The 19,507-nt window shown below is 42.5% G+C and overlaps 1 protein-coding gene across 3 annotated transcripts in view; it reads left to right on the top strand.

The window, feature by feature from the left end:
* Positions 1-19,507, top strand: part of MICAL3 (microtubule associated monooxygenase, calponin and LIM domain containing 3) — a 215,421-nt gene that overhangs the window by 84,174 nt on the left and 111,740 nt on the right. For all 3 annotated transcript variants that reach the window (XM_029953118.1, XM_029953117.1, XM_029953116.1), the window contains exons 2-7: positions 11,532-11,872; positions 13,930-14,137; positions 15,973-16,089; positions 16,474-16,575; positions 17,152-17,307; positions 18,537-18,637. In XM_029953118.1, the coding sequence (XP_029808978.1) occupies positions 11,609-11,872; positions 13,930-14,137; positions 15,973-16,089; positions 16,474-16,575; positions 17,152-17,307; positions 18,537-18,637 (948 nt within the window). In that variant the 5' untranslated portion in view covers positions 11,532-11,608. The remainder of the gene's footprint in view (positions 1-11,531; positions 11,873-13,929; positions 14,138-15,972; positions 16,090-16,473; positions 16,576-17,151; positions 17,308-18,536; positions 18,638-19,507) is intronic.

Here is a 19,507-nt window from a genome sequence, read left to right as displayed (position 1 = left end):
GGGTGCATGGCCTGCTGGGCAGAGCATGTGTAACGCAGGCCCAGGACAGGTAGTGGTCATGGAGAAGGAGCAGATAATCCAGAGGACCAGAGGGTAGAAACCATCTGGATTTGCCCTGTGGGATGCCCTGATCTCTGTGTGTGTATTCCTGCTCCCAACCTGATGGCACTTGCATAGACACTCAATCCATTTTCATTTGATAGAACTTCTGTGTCAAATCCTAACAGAATTCTGCTTCCATCCCCAGATGTCTAGGCAGGCTGGAGAAGTTTATTTACTTATCCACTTATTCATTCAAGAGATAATTTTTGTATACATGCTATGAACCGGGCTTTGCCGCAGGCATGATAATACACCAGTGAATAAATTGGCAAAAATCCTTGCCCTGATAGAGCTTACATTCTAGAGAGGAAGATAGACAGTGAATAAATAACATTTGTAGAATGTCAAGTTGCGCTTTGGAGAAAACCAAGGAGAGAGGATAAACAGGGTGGGGAGTCAGTTTTAAATAACGTGATCAGGGAAGGCCACACTAGAAAGATGACATTTGGATAAATCCCGAAGGGTAGTGACAGAGTAAACTGTGTTCATGTCAGCTCCCATTAGAAGGCTTCTGCCCTTGGAGGCAGAGTTTTTCCCCCCCTGCTCACTGTATTGTTCCTAGAGTCTAGAAAAGTACTCAGCATATAATAGATGCTCAGTATTTTTTGAATGCATGAATGATCTGAGGGAAGAATATTTCAGACAAAGGGAGCAGCTAATGCAAAGGCTGAGGTGTGTGAGGAGCAGCAAAGAGGCTAGTCTGGCCCATGGGAAGTGCAAGTAGGGTTAGCAGTAGAGGATGTGAGAAGGCAAGGGAAGATCTTGTCGGGAGTCCCTGAGACCATTTTAGGGGTCCAGTAGGTCAAAACTACTTTCCTAATAATACAAAGATGACATTCTTTGCCTTTTCCACTCTTGTATATTCATGAATGTACAGTGGAGTTTTCTAGAGGCTACATGATATGTGTGTGTTGCAACAGATGGAATGCAGAAAGCAGATCTGAGAATCCAGTTGTCTTTGTAAACCAGAGATTAAGGAGATTTGCAAAAATGTAAAATATCACTCTTACTAAATTTTTGTTTTGGAAAATATTTGGTTTTGTTTTTTAAAAATATGTTAATTATGTTGCAATGTAATGGATTGTTATTTTGAAAATGAGCTAATAAATATTGAATTTTTTTCTCTGTTTTAATCTCCAGAACATTAAATATGGTTAGATCTTTGGGGCCTCAATATTTTTAAGAATATAAAGGAATCCTGAGACCAGAATTTTGTGAAACACTGTTATAAGGCCTTGGAGGCCATTGTAAAATTGTTTGCTTTTTCGCTAAGATGGGAGCCACAGCCATGGGTCTGGCTGAGTCAAACAAGATGAAATTCAGTGAAAGTAGTTAAAACGTCCCGATAGGTCTTGAAAATGAATCACATAAATATAGGGTGAGGGAGACATATTTTAGAAACAGCATACCAGTAATAAAAAGACTTTGGAGTTGTACTGTACAGTGTGTGTCAAAAGTTTAGGGTACATTTCAGTCAAGCTCTTTACTTTTTTAGTTAGGCCCACATGCGGGAGGAGATAGACAATAAGTAAATAAATCACATACAGTACCAAGTGATAACAAATGCAAGAGGCAAATTAAAGCAAGGTGAGGGGGATAAAGGGTGAGAGGAGACTAGTTTTCTTTCATGTAGGTGGTCAGGAAAGGTTTGTCTGATAAGGTGGTATTGGGCAAAGATCTGACGAAAGTGAGGAAGAAGCCATGTAGCCTTCTGGATGGAAGAGAGACGGAAGGGCTGAGGCTCTGGATGGCAGCCTGCCGCGGGTGCTTAATGAACAGAGAGGCTAGTCTGGCTAAAGCCTAAGGAGCATAGGGGAGAGAGTAGGACATAAACAAGGAGTTGGGAGGGGGAGCAGGTCACGCAAGGCCTGTAGACCGTTGTAAGGACTTTGGATTATCTATGAGGTGGGAAGCCATCGGAGCAGAGGTATGTCACCTGATTTGACTAACATTTAAGTGAATACTAGCGCTGCTATATGGAAAATGTTCGGGGATGGGGGAGTGGGATTTGGACAGTGAAGCAGAGAGAAGCTATTGCAGTAATCCAAGTGAGACGTGATGGCGACTTTGATGAAGGTGGTAGAGGAGGAGACAGCAGAAAGTGGTTGGATTTGGGCTATATTTTGAAGATAAACTGAAGTTACTGAGGAATTGACTATGAGATATGACAAATTAGGATAATTCCAAGGTTTTTGGGTTGGGTGGCTAGGTGGATGGTGGTGTTGTTTGCTGAGATGCTGAATACTAAGAAAGAAGCAGGCTGAGAGTAGGGATGGGAACCATGAGCTTGATTATGGTGTATGTTAAGTTTGAGGTGCCTGTCAAGTATCCAAGTAGAAGTGTCAGATAAGCAATTGGTTATACAAGTTCAGAAGAGAGAAAATTAATATTTGAGTGCCATCAACTATCTCTACTATAAAATGGTACTTAAAGCCACAGGTCTGGAGGGTTTTCAAAGTGCATTATGTCTCATTAATGGGTCATGAAATCAGCTCAGTAGGGATCAGCAATTTTTTTAAATAAATGGGATAGAAAACATCAAAATATCTCAGGAGTAAGGGTGGATTGTATCTTGTGAAACTTTTAAAAATTATACTTCTATAATATTTATAGAGAGATAACTATGTGTACAATTAAAAAAAATTTAAAGCCACCAGTGTTTAGGGAGTAGATGTAGATTGAGAAGTGTACCCAAAGACTAAGTGATCCTGTAGCCATTTCAACATGCAGCAGATGGTCATATGTGATGGACCGGCAAGATGAGAACCAAGAGAGTAGTGTCCTAAAGGCAGAAAAGAGGGGTAATCAGCTGTAACTCATCTGTAGATTGGTTGAGGAAACTAGGATTGACTTGACTATTGGATTTGACAGTGTGGAAATCATGGGTAAGCGTTTTTGATGAGAGGTTTCCTTGGAGTGGTAGAGATGAAGCTAAGTGCTGTAGGTTCAAAACATAGTGGGAGAGGGTCACCTGGGTGGCTCAGTCAGTTGAGCATCTGACTTGGGCTTGGGTTATGATCTCGTGGTTTGTGAATTTGAGCCCCACATTGAGCTTGCTGCTGTCAGCCTGTCAGCACAGAGTGCGCTTCAGATCCTCTGTCCCCCTTTCTCTGCCCCTCCCTCACTTGTGATTTCCCAATAAATAAATAAATTAATTAATTAATTAATTTTAAAAAAGGGAGTAGACAAAGGGAAAGTTGTAACCTCAAACAGACAGTTCTTTCTGGGATTGAAGTAAGCTAGTTAGAGGAGATGGGACCAGGGCAGGTTTTTAAAGATGAGAGGTTTTACGCTGATGGACATAGTTCAATTTGGAGGAGGAAGGGGCTGACGTAGGCGAGCGGAGACCAGTAAAAGGGAGGCAATGTGGTTGAGTAAGAGGGAGTGAGATTGGGTGCACAAAGGGTTGCTTCATGTAGGCATGTGGATAGTTGTTCACTGCCCCAGGAGGAAAGGCAAGATGAGATGTGTGTAGACTTTAATAATAGGAGCTTGTGGAAGAATGCTGAAGGTGAAGAAACTGAAAACCCCATCAAAATACAAACTAAGGAGCATGTGTAGATAGCTGTTTGGAAGGTTGTTATGTAAGAGAGGAACTAATTTGGTTCTGGATGCATCTATTAGGTAAATTTTGGACCACTGGGTAAAAAACTATGGGCAGAATGATTTTGGTTTTCTACATAGAAACTGAGTTCTTGGGAAATTAAAATGATTAGCAAGCTGATCAAGGATTGTGGAGACTACTTCCTAAGGTAGAAACTTGCCTGTCATTGGAGCTGTTTGTGTTTGTATATGGTATGTAGAAGACACACGTGTGGGATGACTGGCTGCACTGGATGATCTTACAGGTCCTACCCAGCCTTGACCATTGCGTATTTTGTGTTTTTTGGCAACTGGTAGTAGGCAGACTGGACAACTGAGAAACCTCAGATTCTTTTCCAGGTTAATCTTTTGCCAGTTGTTTGTGTGTTCTGGTCATGCATTGTTTTGTTTACAAATTTTTTTTTTAATGTTTACTTATTCTTGAAGGGGACTGGGCAGAGAGAGAGGGAGTCACAAAATCTGAAGCAGGCTCCAGACTCTAAGCTGTCAGCACAGACCCCGACATGGGGCTTGAACTCATGAATCGAGAGATTATGACCTGATCCAAAGTTGGACGCTCAACCAATTGAGCCACCCAGGCGCCCCTGTTCTGACCATGCTTTAGCTGCGGGTCTGCCCCTGAGAGAGGAAGATAATTAAGATGTGACAGAGTGAGTGCCTTTATGAGACCTCGAATTTTTCCCAACAGTTCTACAGTCATCTTTATGAGGGTATTTGTGTCCCTTGCACTGCCAAAGCTTTCGTGTTCTTGGAGCCCCTGCACCTCACCCTGCACAGCTACCAGCCAGAGAGCCACATCACTTCCTGAGGGTCGGTAGCTCGGTGTCTCTTTAGAGTCAACAAAACCCCATTGAACGTCTTGTGTGTGCCTAGAACCAGGACATAGTACTGAACAAAGTGGATTGGAGCCCACCCTTGTGGAGCTGAACAGCTTTTGGTTGTGCTTTCTTTCCCACAACCTCAGTGAGCCTTTCGGCCTGTCCGAGGCCTGTCATCACCCTAAGGGCCTGAGTCATAGCAGTGCTCCCAGATTACGGGGCAGGAAGGTACTGATTTTTTAATCTGTTTGTAACTCAGCTTTGTACTCTTGGTGGTACGTAGGTTGAGGTTCATCCCCTGTCCTGCCCTGAGGTCTTAAAATGCATCGAATGGCATTAGATGATTCGAAAATTGAAAATTGTTTGTAATCGACTCCTCAAAGGTGTTGCTGTTGGCTAGGGTGCTAGAGCCTACCGAAGAATGCAGACTGATAAGAACTGTTAGTACTATTTTAGTCGCCCGGCCTTTCAGCAGCCAGTGGGAAGAACTACTGTGAAACCAGACTGCCCTGGCTTCCATTTATGAAAGGGCTCCATTTCAAAGGAGCAGATGCAGCGATAACTTGTGAGAAGAAAAAGAATCCTGTATTGTGTGTCCCTACTAAATTTACTTGACGCTGCGTGTCTGTTGGGAGCTGGGCAGCTATCTGCCTAGCTGACAAGGTCTGCCTGTTGTTTCTGTGTGTGCCTGGAGGTTCTGGCTCTCAGTTAGCCAGGGGCTGGAGGCATGCATTCTGATGAGCTTTTATTTCTGAGGCAATATTCTCAGACGGGTTTTCCACAGTGGCTGAGGCCTAGGGCTCTCAAGGAGACAGCTCTGACGCAAATCATGGCTGCACTCCTTTTTTGCTGTGTGACTTTTAAACCTCTTTAACCCACAGTTTCTGCATCTGCACCTGGAGATAATAGATTCTACCTCAGGATTTCAGCGAAGATGAAGTGAGGTGAGCTGTGGATCTGATAGTATGTCAGCTATTCGCACCCTTAGGGATGGAAGTCCTTATTTTGTAAACACGATGGAAGTTCATCTTTCTTGTGTAATTTCTAAGTTCGGCAGGAACTTCCTGACACAAGTCTTATTCCTCTGGCCCCTCCATCAGTGCCATCATCACACCTTCCAGAACAGATGGAATGGAGAGGGTACAGAGTGGTGATGGAACAAAGACAGTTCTGAAACATTTTTCTTTCAAAAATCAAAACTCTCTGAGCACTCCAGTTCTGTTGTCTAGTAGCCATTTATTCAGCCTGAGTATAACCTCTTGTTGCTGCGATTGTAAATGACCGGGTAGTGATAACAGGACTACCATTTACGGGGTCCTGCCTTGTGCCTGGAGCTGCTACACATTTTATAGTCATTACTTCAGTTTTTGCAAAGCTCTGTGATTCTGTGGGTGTTATTTCGTTTTACAGATGAGGAAACTATTTATGAGACTGGGCCTCCGGCATTGGCCTTTTTTAGTTGGTGGGGGAGGGGGATAGCCTTCTTTTGACTCCTTGTTTTTCTCGTTTATTTGAGACAAGCATCAGCATTGGCATCAGCCATTGTGTTTATTGGGGGTTCGGACTTGCTTCCCCTAAAGAAATAGATTGTTAGCAAAGAGTAAAATAAAAAAGTTAGATATAACATAGGGGTTAGGACCATACCAGTTTTTTTCAAAATTGGAGAGTTAGAGGAGAACTCAGAGATGATGCATCTTGTCCAGTCTCTTTCTCAGCTCCCTCTAGAGAGGGCCATTCCATAACCAAGAAAAAAGTGGTGTGAAAATTCATAAAAGGGCTGTATTTTTTAAATTCATTTTTTTCTATTAAAAAAATTTTTTTTCATCATGATACATGTGCTCTTTAATCCCCATCTCCTATTTCACACACACCCCCACCTACCTCTCCTCTGGGAAAAAAGAACATTAATAAACACATGAGTGATTAGCCAATAGAAAAAACAAATGACTCCTGTAACTTGTAAAAATTACCAAAAAATTACCCAAAAAGCCCCCTAGGAATTGTAATAATTAGATACTTAGTATGATATACTTTTTAAAAGTAAAAAACTGAATACATATTGGTTTTTAGAGCAAGAAACTATCAAAAATAGGCTGGAAAATATGAGAAAGAACCTTCAGAAAGGAGATATAAAAATGTTGAAATTAAAAACTGGGTGGTTTGAACAGCTGATTAGAGAAGATCTAAAGATAAGCATTAAGGAATTATCTAGAATGCAGTATATTGAAGGGGAAAACATTTTTAAAGTTTAAGTATTATTAGCATACAGTGTTATATTAGTTTCAAGTGCACAATATAATGATTCATCAATTCTATGTATTTCTCAGTGCTCATCAAGTTAAGTATACTCTTAATCCCTTTTACCTATTTTACCCATCTCCCACCCACTTCCCCTCTGGGTAATCACTAGTTTATTCTCTGTATTTTTCTGGAAAGGGGGGGGTTTGTCTTTTTTTGTTTATTTCTTTTGTTTCTTAAATTTTACCTTTGAGTGAAATCATATGGCATTTGCCTTTCTTTGATTTCACTCAACATTCTACTCCTTAGATCCATCTATGTTGTTGCAAATGGCAAGGTTCCATCCTTTTTATGGTTGAGTAATACTCCATTGTATATATACACCACATCTTCTCTGTCAGTTTATCTGTGGATGGACACTTGGGTTGCTTCCATGTCTTGAAAAGTGCTACATTCCTGCTAGTCGGCTCTTCTTAGATCATCACTCCTTGCCCAGGCTTACCATTGCATTTTTAGATACAACTTTTTGTCAGCACAGTGGGAATCTCCTCCGTAACATGTATCCAGTTCTCTACAGTCCTCCAGCCACGCAGGCCAAGGCTAATGCTTTCCCCCAGGATCGATCCTTCCAGTGTGCGGCTTCTGGGCTCCCATACAGATCTCCTCAAGGGGTTCTGTTCCCCTGAGCAGCTCCATAGAAACATAGTGTTTCCACTCCAGGTCAGGCTATAGCTAGAGACCTGATTCCTGCACTGAGGCTTTCAGTGGAGGAGAGAGCCATTTAAATAATGTCTGCTCAGTGATGGTTGCAGATGGTAATACCCTGTGACTAAAGAGCAGATCCATAGAATGAGGAGGGGCATGGAGGTAGGGTGGGGACTGGTTTCCTATTTCTTAGCATCTTGCTGAATGTCAGTTTGAGGCTAAATAGGATGGGAAGTCAGAAAAGAGCTGAGAATGGAATACTGCAGTGACAAGAATACAGGAGAAAGAGTGCTTCCTTATTATATTTTGAGCTTGCTTCCTGGGTACCCAGAGAACCTTAGATAAGGCTATGAGAGATAAGCCATTGGTACCTGAGCCGGGAGGCAGTAGGAGGCAACAAGGAGTCTCATGCCCAGACTGCCTGATTCAGTCAGCTCACCACCTTCCGAGATGAGGGCCTCAGTGTCCCCAACCACAGGTGATAGTGGCCCTACGGGCTTTTGTTGCAGAAAAACATCTAGAACTCAACGAATTTGGCAACCTTTGTCTTTGTTTCTGAGGCAAAACACAAAGGAGTTTCCATAATCTGAAGTGCATTTTTCATCTAAGTTTACTCCTAATCACATTCCAAAACATGCCTTCCTATTTATAGATTTGCTTCTAAGATCTATTTTGACACGTTACACCTCTGGATGGGCTAGGGAAGGTAGCATTTCATGGAGTCCTTAATAAGATTCAGAGATTTGCACATCTGCTGGTATATTGATGGTGCAATTTCATATTCTTGAACTATAATTCTTTATTTTTTTAAATTATTTTTTAAGGAGTCTGTATGCCTGACATGGGACTTGAATTCACAGCCCAGAAATCAAGAGACACATGTTCCATTGACTGAGCCAACCAGGTGCCCCTTGAAGTATAGTTCTTATTTTTTTGTTTTGTTTTGTTTCTCTTTCCTTTTTCTATTTTTGTTTTTAAATGCTTGTTTATTTGAGAGAGTGAGTGAGTGGGATAGGATCAGAGAGGGGTGGGCAGAGGATCTAAAGTGGGCTCTGCACTGTGAGCACAGAGCCCGATGTAGGACTCAAACTCACAAACTGTGAGATCATGACCTGAGTCAAAGTCACATGCTTAACCAACTGGGCCACCCAGGTGCCCCTCCTTTTTCTATTTTTAAAGATAGTTCTCCCCTCCTACAAATAACCATAAACCAATTCTAAGAGGTAGAGGTTGAGTGTTCTCATAACCAGCTATGAGTCAGTGACAACCCTTTACTCTTGTTGTAAATAGAAACATAAACTCTGTTCCTGCGTGTACTTCATAGGCTGTCTCTCCAGCATTTTCCTCCACAGCCAAGGAATGTGCAAGTCTTCTGAGTCAGCAGTCAGCTGCCATGGAACAAAACATGCAGGATATTGTCCACTGGCAGAAATTGCACCAATGCCCTGGAAACCTGGCATCATCTCCCCTTCCTCTTCCCTCTTCAGGCTCACTTCCCTTTTCCCTTCCTTCCACACCTTGTCTATTTAGTCCCCAGGGTTTCTGGCACCTTCCGGCCAGGTTTCCTGGTCTCTAGGTTCCTGTAATTATGAATATTGATTTTCCCAGGATACTAGGACATATGGCACACAGGGATGGTCCAGGAGAGCCCCGTAGGAGTGGGATGAGTTAGACCTTTGAGAATGAGGGAGGCGAGGGCAGTAACAGGAAGGCCCTTCTGCTGCTCTCCCCAGCTGCTCCGAGTGAATCGGGATGCCAGATTCCCCTTGCTGAATGACACAGTCCCAGTCCAGCAGGGTTACAGAGTAATACTGTAGTACTTGAGAGTGTCTTCCTGCTGTGGTCATTTGGCTTGCAAAGTAGGAAAAGTGAGGCAGCCCAGGGGAATTGATCTTGTGTACTCTTACAGTGGGTGCCTGTTGCATTGTTCCGGGAACCAACTTACCTCTGTCTATCTGCTGTCATTAGTGACCTGCAGGTCGAAATCCTTTATACTGGGCATTTAATACTTGACTACTGCTTGGAAGCTGACTCTCTGTAGCTCTCGGGGAGCTGTGGCTGAAACCTGTTAATTTGAAAGTCAACAGAAGGATTGGGGGCCAGTTACTAATGAGGGTGTTCATGGAGTGGGGTTTGATTTGGAAATTCTCTGTGGTGCTTGGTAGCTCTGTTGAAGTGAGCATTTCAGACAGAGTGGGGCTACAGCCAATCAAGGGGGTGTTAGTGTACAAATCAGAATTTTTCTTTGAAAATAAATACCCAAGACACTTTTAGGGAAGTGTGAGCACAAGGCAGGCATTATGACAGGGCAGAGGCTTTTAGAAATAATGTTGCAGGATTTTTAATGGGTTGGGTTCAGCAAGAATGTCTGGTACGGAGCGCTCCAAATCCTGGCAAGGAATGGAAGGTGGCTGCTGTTTAGGAACTGAAAGAAATCATTTTCTTCTTTGACAAGAGACAGAGAGATCAAACCGGGTGTATATTCAGAGCTTTCCAAACATTGTGATTCTGGTGGAGTCGAAGCAGGTCTGGCATCAGGGTCAGGATTGCAAAACGCTGGCTGTTTGCCAAAAAAGCAAATAAAGCCACAGAAATTTACACAAGGAAGGCAAGAGGCAGTCACTCTGAGAACTTGGTTTCTAGTTATTGGTGATTCCCTGTTACCCTTTCTTCTGCCTTTGGATAAAGACAACTGTTTTTTTTCTGACCCTATAAGTCATCTTTTGAGTATATCCCATTTCTTTCTCTCTGCCTCCCTCTGCACCTCTCTCTCTCTCTCTCTCGAAAGAGAAAGAGAAAGAGAAAGAGTGAGCACAACAGGAAGGAGAGAATACCCTAGGCAGGCTCCATGCCCAGTGCCAAGCCTGACGTGGGGCTCAGTCCCACAACCCTGGGAGATTATGACCTGAGCCGAAGTCAACTACCACCTGTATGCTGATGACTCCCCAGTCTAGGCTCTCGTCCCCAGCTACCCCCCTGAGCTGCAAATAACATACCTGACTGCCTAATGAGCACCTCTGTTAAGGCAGCTCACGTTTAACAGGATCTCACTACTCTACCCTCACAAATGAGTTCTATTTTTAATCCATTGGCCTGGTTCACCATTTACTCAGTGGCCTGAGTTGGAAACCTGGAAATAATTCTGGAGTCTTTCATCGGTAAGAGTCACTCACTCATAAGTTCCTATTTTATTTCCTTTCCCATGTTCCACACTTCTTCCTCACACGGCTACACTAATTTATCCTGAAAGACTCAGCTGTCACCATTCAGAGGTTCATCTTCAACAAGGACCCACTACAATTAGGTTCTCATCCTCTACATTCCCAAATCCCTTATGCCTCTCTCTCTAATGACACTTAGCATAGTGCATTTAACTTTTTTTTTAAGTTTCTTTATTTTTGAGAGAGACTGCATGCACCCATGTTTGCTCACATGAGCCAAGGAAAGGCAGGAAGAGAGAGTCCCAAGCAGGCTCCGCACAGTCTGCACAGAGCCCAATGCAGGGCTCAACCCCATGAACCATGAGATTGTGATGTGAGCCAAAATCAAGTCTGGACACTCAAACAAATGAGCCACCCAGGCACCCCAGTACATTTAACGTTCTGTCTATGAATCTGTCTCACCCATTGAACTGTAAGATCCTCGAAAGCAAACACTGTCTTACTCATCTTTCCATCCCCAGTGTTGGAGATAGTGCCTGGTGTATAGAAAGTATAGAATGTATATTTGTTGAATGAATGACTATGACACTTAGGAACTCCACTTTGCAAAGGAGCTACATCTCCTAGAAAATGTTTGTAGTTATAAAGCACCTCTGTGGCTCAATTGGTTGAGTGTCCAACTTCAGCTCAGGTCACAATCTCATGGTTTGTGGGGTCGAGCCCTGTGTCAGGCTTTGAGCTGTCAACACCTGCTTTGGATTCTGTCTCCCTCTCTCTTTCTGCCCCTCCCCTGCTTGCACTCTCTCTCTCTCTCAAAAATAAATAAACATTAAAAAAGAAAAGGAAATGTTTGTAGGCAGAAATTTGGATTTGCTAACCATTTCTTTTTCTTTATTTTTGTTAGATTAATGTGACGAAATCGGGTGGATCATCAGCCATCCCCTTTCCCCCTTTGTTGGGGGGTGCTGAGAGTGGGGAAGCATGGAGGACAGTAAGAATGAGACAATGAATCACGCTCACGTCCTCTTTGACCGGTTTGTGCAGGCTACCACCTGCAAGGGAACCCTCAAGGCCTTCCAAGAGCTATGTGACCACCTAGAACTGAAGCCTAAGGACTACCGCTCCTTTTATCACAAGCTCAAGTCCAAGCTTAACTACTGGAAAGCCAAAGCCCTATGGGCAAAGTTGGACAAGCGGGGCAGCCACAAAGACTACAAAAAGGGAAAAGCATGCACTAACACCAAGGTAAGGGTTTGGCTTCTCCCAAGTGTTGGGGTCCCTGACCTAAGGATTTAACCAGAAAAGATTTTGAGTAGAGGTAGGCCAAAGAAAAGGATTGGGTAGAGGTAGACTGGGTGAGAACTAGATGGAGTCTAGCCAAGACCTACTAGAGAAAGTCCAACTTCTACCTTGTTGAAACTTTGTGGGTCCATTACCTATGTTTAGTTGACTGTTCCATTTCCAGAGCCTATTCTTGGTTTTTTTTTTAATGTTTATTTATTTATTTTGAGAGCACGCATGTGAACATGTGCATGCACAAGTAGGGGAAGGACAGAGAGAGAGACTCCCAAGCAGGCTGCACACTCAGGACAGAGGCTGGCATACTGCTTGATCCCATGAACTATGAGATTATGACCTGAGCCGAAATCAAGAGTTGGATGCTTAGTGCTTAACTGACTGAGCCACCCGGGCACCCCAGACCCTATTCTTATTTCATGTAGTCACATACTGAACATTCAGGGTTTCAGCTATTGAAGAACAACCCTGAAATCAAGTTGGTATAGGAACTTTTTTCCCCCTGAGGCTCTGTTTTGAATCTTACATTATTAGGAGGATGCAAGCCACTTAGCAAAGAGGTAGCCAGGCCCTATTAGCATCCTATCTGCAAACGGCTTTCTGATGCCATGTCATGTTTATAAAGTCATCACAATGACTGATTAGGTATAGATAGTATTTGCTAACTTGGAGCTTTGCCACAAGCTTCAGATCACTTTTCATCTGTATTCCAGAGATTTTTTTTTTAATTTTTATTTATTTTTGAGATAGAGAGAGAGAGAGAGAGAGAGAGAGAGAGAGAGCGCGAGCGAGCGGGGGAGGGGTAGAGAGAGAGGGAGACAATTCCAAGCAGCTCCATGCTATTAGCACAGAGCCCGATGTGGGGCTTGAACTCACAAACTGTGAGATCATGACCTGAGCCAAAATCAAGAGTCGGATGCTTAACCAACTGAGGAATCCAGGTGCCCCCGAAGATTTGTTTTGATAAGCAAGGACCTTGAAAGCCATAATATTTCTTTTGCTTTCTTTACAATTTCAAGAAGTAGAGTTTTCATGAAACAGGAAATAGTCAGTCTCCTGTGCAGGGGTAGGTACAAGGAAGTGGAGAAGAAATAATATATTTCCTGCTTTCCTCCTTATGTGAAAATACTTTCTGTGAGAAATTTGGAGAAGGCTAGCAGAGAAAGGAAGTTGCAGATGACTTTACAACTAGATCATTAGTGCCTTTCCTGAGCTTTACTTTGCCCTGTGGATACCTAGAGACCCTCCTCCAGTGAATTTGCATTTGGGTAGATACTCATCAGCAAAATTTAGGAAGTTCAAGGAATAACTTTTATGAGTGAGTTCTGGAGTTTTATTACAAATAAGAGGAATTCAAAACCAGAAACATTTTATGTCTTTCTTTCCTTCTGTGAAAAAGTACAAATTAGTTAAGATAAGTATCCATTCTCACCCTGAGCACTTTCTAGAATAAGGTTTTTAAGATCATTTCCCTCAACTTGTGGTCTAAAGATGGTGATTTTAGAACTCTTTTTAGCACATAAAACCTTGGTTTTTGAAAGTTGCCTTCCAGAAATCCTTGAGTAGTAGACTTATTCCAGGACTCTTAAGATTGCCTGAACTATGTATTTAATAATCTCTCTCTCCTTGGATAGAAATCTGCTTGACTTAGAAACCTCTCAAAAGGTCCTCTCCTGTCAATTAAGGTGACATCTGCTTTTCAAATCATTTGTTGAAACGATGACCCAGTTCACTATATTGCAAATCTACAAGGTCAGCATGTGTCAGGTTTATGTCCAGCACTGACAGTTAAGAGTCTCCTGCGTATCCATAGCAATCACCAGCTTTTCTCTCAAGCTATTGCAGCTGGTCTCCTATGACCCAGGCAGGTCTGAAGATTTCTTGGGAGAATAGCCCTGTGTGAGGGCTCTGGGGAGTGACGATTATGTGATCAATGAAACTGTAATAGAAATGTGAACTTTCCTAAGAGGTGTTCCCTTTGCCCTGAAAGCAGCTGTGTTTTTCAGTGTCTCATCATTGGAGCTGGCCCCTGTGGTCTCCGTACAGCCATCGACTTATCCTTATTGGGAGCTAAAGTGGTTGTTATTGAAAAACGAGATGCCTTCTCCCGCAACAATGTTTTGCATCTCTGGCCATTCACCATACATGATCTACGAGGTCTGGGTGCCAAGAAGTTCTATGGCAAGTTCTGTGCTGGAGCTATTGACCATATCAGTAAGTAAAACCAGTTCCCCTATAGGATCTCACCCCTATCCCTACCCACTTGTTTAGTAGAAAAAGGGAAATTGAGGAATTCATAGTCAACGAGGCCAGTTTTTTCTGATACCATTAGTGTCTAATGTATAGAAAATACACTCTGCTTAGAATGAAAATACCTCTGATGCAGTGGTATATAACCTAGGACTCTTAACCTGCAAGTGTTATCTTCTATGAAATGAGTTTAGCTGAAGGATTTCTAAAGGTAGGTCTTGAACTCTTACTGAGCACTTGCAGTGGGTGGGATCAGCATCGAGACCAGGCTAGGAAATACTACCAATTTGAGCCTTGACCATGATTCTCAGTCCAGTGGAAGAGGCACAAAGCATTAGGCTCTGTCTAATGTGATATGATACATACTCTACTAATGTAAGAACAAAATGCTATGGGGATGCATTCCTGTAAAACCACAGGTATAGAAGCAGCCTCCTAGTTTTGTCATGAATGGCAAGTCAGTAATGAGATTCATTTGATTAAGTGATTCTTAAAAGGTCTATAGTCTGATAGCTCTTGCTCTGTTTTTGTCATCTCCAAGCTCAGTTTGGGCCCATGCTTTTTCCCTATAGAGAAAATATAAGTTAATGCAGACAGTGGTTTTATTTTCATGACTGTTAAGCAGCCTATCTGAAAAATGATTCAGAACAGATGATGTATACGTTATAAAGTTCAAATCTTGTTTATTGATCACCGTTAATGATTCCAGGAAGGCCTTATCAAGGAAGTTTTGTACTGAGCTCCTCCAGATGTGTCCTGCAAAAAATATCAAACTGCTTAACTTTTGCTGTTTGAAGCAGTTGTGCCAACTTTTCAAACATTGGCCAACAGCTGCCACATTCCACTGGCAGAGGAAGCGCTCTGCTCATCTCTTGGGCTATAATATGTAAAACATCTTGGAATCTGGTTGTCTGCAAATATTAAATGTGCGCTAGAATGGGATTTAATGAGCCTTTAGACGTGTGACTCAGAAGGGTGGTGGTTGTGGTAAGCAGGGGAAAATAACCGAGATGCCTTAGATGAGGATTTGTGTGTACCAGCTTAGTCAGACGCTGCAGGTGAATTTGGTCTTAAGAGAGGACCAGGGGTCATTGGATTCAGTGGATTTGTCTGCCTTATGGAGGATTTGCCTTGAGGCTGAGAGAGTCCTACATTAGGGATAGATTTTTATCTTACCACTTGGTAGACATTCATTGGACCTGGAATAAATAAATCTCATTGTGATAAGAGCAAGATTTTCAATCATTTTAAGCCTTAATTTCTGTACCTCTAGACCAGTGGTGGGAAGGGTAATGGTAAGAGATTAAAGTTTCCCCTTCTTACTTTATAAGCGTATGCAAAGGTGAGTGAGGTAATAGGATGAAAGGGAGATTCTGTGGAAATCTCTAGGAGTTGTGCAGCCCCTTTATATCAGACTGGAGAGCTCACCTGTGGTAAGTACCATGTCCTTCCAGGATTGTAGATTCTGTTACAGGACTGTGGCTCTGACTGAATCAGGGGAAGATGGAAAAGAGGACTCTGTGTTGTCTCAGAGCTTTTGGTGGTTTCAAACACCTAACCCAAGAGGTAGGAATGACCTTGCATGCCTCTCCAGAACATCCCTTGCACAGAACTATATTTGCCCTTAAAAAAGAAAGAAAGAAGCTGTAAAGCATGGTCTGGAAAATGTCTCCAGCCACAGAGGGTTCGAGAATCTGGGTAAACTGTGTAGGGGGGCAGTTGAGCGCCTGGGCAGCAATGGCTAACCAGTACTCTCTTTGCAGCGTGCCCTCACTGGTATGATCTTTTTGTTCCCCCAGGTATCCGTCAGCTTCAGCTAATACTTTTGAAAGTAGCCTTGATCCTGGGCATTGAGATCCATGTCAATGTGGAATTCCAAGGTCTTGTACAGCCTCCTGAGGACCAAGAAAATGAACGTGAGTTGGATTGGACAAATGAAGAAGGGATAAAAGGGCATTGAGTGGGTGAGAAAAGATGAAATCAAGGGAGAAAACTGCGAGAATCTCTGGCTTGTTTTCAGAACTAGTTAAAGAGGCTTCTCCAGTTATACAGACTATATCTTTTGAGGAACTTTTGACTTAACGAGGAGGCCTTTGTTGCAACCACTTGTATTCATTATTGCAAATCATATGATGGGGAAAACTCCTTTGTGAGACTTCTTCATGGCTTTTTTCTGTGGTTTGTACCCCATGCTTTTACTCCTAGTGTTTTCTGTTTGGGGGTTTGTGCAGCCTGCCTTTGATACCTAGGTGTATGAATATGGTCTTGGTAATGACCTTCATTTTGACTTTGGTCCACAGGGATAGGTTGGCGGGCACTGGTCCACCCCAAAACCCATCCTGTATCAGAATATGAATTTGAAGTGATCATTGGAGGGGATGGCCGTAGGAACACCTTGGAAGGTATTTGTCATTGCCCCTTTGTCTGTTTCATAGCAGAGGGAAGGCTGACCCTCTCCCAACCCTGGAGTGAGAGTTTGTGTCATCAGAATCCACACTCCTAAGAATCATCATATTTGTGCTGATAATACTGACTGAATGTCAAGCCCAGCCTTTCACTAGCCAACTGGTACTTGGTTATTTCTTACAGGGCATTCTTGTTAGGGCACTAGGAGACAAGCTGTACTTTAAATGGTTGGCACTGCTGGATTAAATCTAAGTTTAGTAAGCTGGTGGCTTGGCGGCTTTCCTTTTCTTTTCTCTTCTTTTCTTTTCTTTGGAATCCTTTGCACTAAGTAGTATCCTGGTCAGTTAGATTTCAAGTCGCTTGTTAGTATGGGGGAGACTTTCACTTCTTTCCTGAATTCTTATAAGGTAAACACCTTACTTTCAGATAGAGAAGGATTGCCCTAAAACTTTCCCATTGATTCCCATCCCTCGTGTTCCCTAATGTCTTCATCAGCATCCCTTTCTGTTTGAAGTGATCTTCCTTCTTCTCTAGCTAGCTGTGACCACCTCTGAAAATGTCTTTCCTTCTAGGATTTCGCCGGAAAGAATTTCGTGGCAAACTGGCAATTGCCATTACAGCAAATTTTATTAACCGAAATACAACAGCAGAAGCCAAAGTGGAAGAGATCAGTGGTGTGGCTTTTATATTCAACCAAAAATTTTTCCAGGAACTGAGGGAAGCCACAGGTTGGTATAGATGCCTCCAAAGTGATAAGGATAGAAATTTAAGTAACTGCTGTGATTCTTCTCCCAGAGGGTTTGGTAGAGTGGGTGGATGGTCATTGCTATTATTGCTCGTTTGCCTCTCTGCTCTTCTTCACTTCTATACTTTGTTCTTAGTATAATGCTTTCCTTAGCACTGTCTACTACTCTAGTGTTTTTTACCTTCTTCATAGTGACAGGGCTGTTCTGGGTTTAGTTTTTATTTATTTGTTTTTAAGGGTTCATTCTGCCTTCAGCCAACTCTTCTCCAAGCCCTTCCCCTATGTTGTAGCTCTAAGTGATGGTGCTCATTGCAGTAAACTATTGGTTGATAGTTCTCTCATTCATTGAGAACCTGACTTTAGACACTAAGTATAAAGGCTTGTGTTCCAGTTTGGGCATGAAGTAACCATATGCTAGATAGGAATGAGATTGTTATATGATCACTTTTGAATACATTAATTTCGATATTTTTGCTGCAACAAAAACATGTCACAAATTGCAATTCCATTTTCTAGAACATGATTCCTTTCCATTAATTACATCTGTATTTTAGATGAATTTAATTAAGGGGCACCTGGGTGTCTTAGTCAGTTAAGCATCTGGCTTCCCGCTTCAGCTCAGGTCATGATCTCACAGTTCGTGGGTTCGAGCCCCACATCGGGCTCTGTGCTGACAGCTAGCTCAGAGCCTGGAGCCTGCTTCTGATTCTGTCTCCCTCTCTCTCTGACCCTCCCCTGCTGGTGCTGTCTCTCTCTGTCTCTCAAAAATAAATTAAAAAAAAAAAGCTTATAGATTAATTGAATTAAAAAGTCAGTAGTTCACACTCTGCTACCAGGCATCTAGTTGTCCTATTAAGAGTCAAAGAGATTATCCCGGTTGCCTGAGAACCAACCCAGACTCTCTTACTAGAACTTAGCCTTTCTTTTTCTTCAGTTCTTTATATTTATGCTTACTCTTCATGGTTTTAGGATACCGTAGGGTATCAAGTGCATTATGGAGTAGTGCAGATCTAAAACAAAGCGCCCCCTCTTCTCATGAACTGAACATGCAGGAAGTGAGAATCTGGGCTCAGACATCTCTTTTATTTTCACATTCTCTGCCTAGCGTTTTACAGCCCTTTTTTCTGTGGACCCGTGTACAACTTTCTGGCTGCCTTAATGTGCCTTCATTTCAGTGAACCCTCATGTGACACATTTGTTTTCTGGTTGCAGGTATAGACTTGGAGAATATTGTCTACTACAAAGATGACACGCACTATTTTGTTATGACAGCCAAAAAGCAGAGTTTGCTAGACAAAGGGGTGATACTGCATGTGAGTAATGTATTCTTTCAAGCCTCTTTTTATGTCATACTAGTTAATGTGACCGCTAAGGGAAAGAATTTTATTGTCTGATGAGTTTTTCCTTCAGGGGTATGAAAATGGGCACCCACCTCATCTCCTGGGAATACAAATTCCTCTAATGTTTTTTAGTTTAACTTAAAAAAAAAAAAAAGTCTTGTCATGGCAACTTTTAAATGTAAACAAAAGTAGAGAGAATTGTATAATGACCCCCCCCCGTGCCCATTTTCTAGCTCTAACAATTATTATTATTATTATGACCAAATTATTTCAGTAGTACCCCACCCCACTCCCCTGTCCTGCCATTGGATTTTCTAAAGCAAATCTCAGATATCAGTTACCTCTGATACTCAGTTTAATTTTAGGTGATTTGGTTTGTTGTTAGGGTTAATTCTACGTATGACTGATTATGGGTTGGTTAATAGGTTGTCATTTGGGAGCAGGTGGTAGGGGGAAGGGAGTTTGACCTGGAGGCCTAAGAATGGTTCTGGTTTTCCTGTAGATACAGCTGTTAGAAGTCTAGGGACACTGACCGGATCAGGGTATATTTTGACCTCTTCGTGACCTAACAATGATGAGAGGTCTGGCTCACCCTTTTCTCCAGGTGGATAACTGTAGGTCATTCCCTGAGATGATGAGCAGAACGTGAAGTCAGAGAACCACAGAATAGTGACTCTTTAAGGAGAGTTTCTTAAGTCTTATTTGGTCTCCCGTCTGAATCAGAATTACTATCCCCATGTGATGAAACGGATAGAAAAGGCACCAGATGTGCTGATTCAGTCCTGTACAGTTCTTACCACAGACTCCTGGCTGAATTTCAGGGTGCCCTTTGTCTTTGCAGGA

The sequence above is a fragment of the Suricata suricatta genome, chromosome 10 (assembly GCF_006229205.1).
Source record: "Suricata suricatta isolate VVHF042 chromosome 10, meerkat_22Aug2017_6uvM2_HiC, whole genome shotgun sequence".
NCBI classification, from domain to species: domain Eukaryota; kingdom Metazoa; phylum Chordata; class Mammalia; order Carnivora; family Herpestidae; genus Suricata; species Suricata suricatta.
Note: the sequence above shows the minus strand (reverse complement) of the source record. Positions and strands in the feature narration are given on the sequence as shown.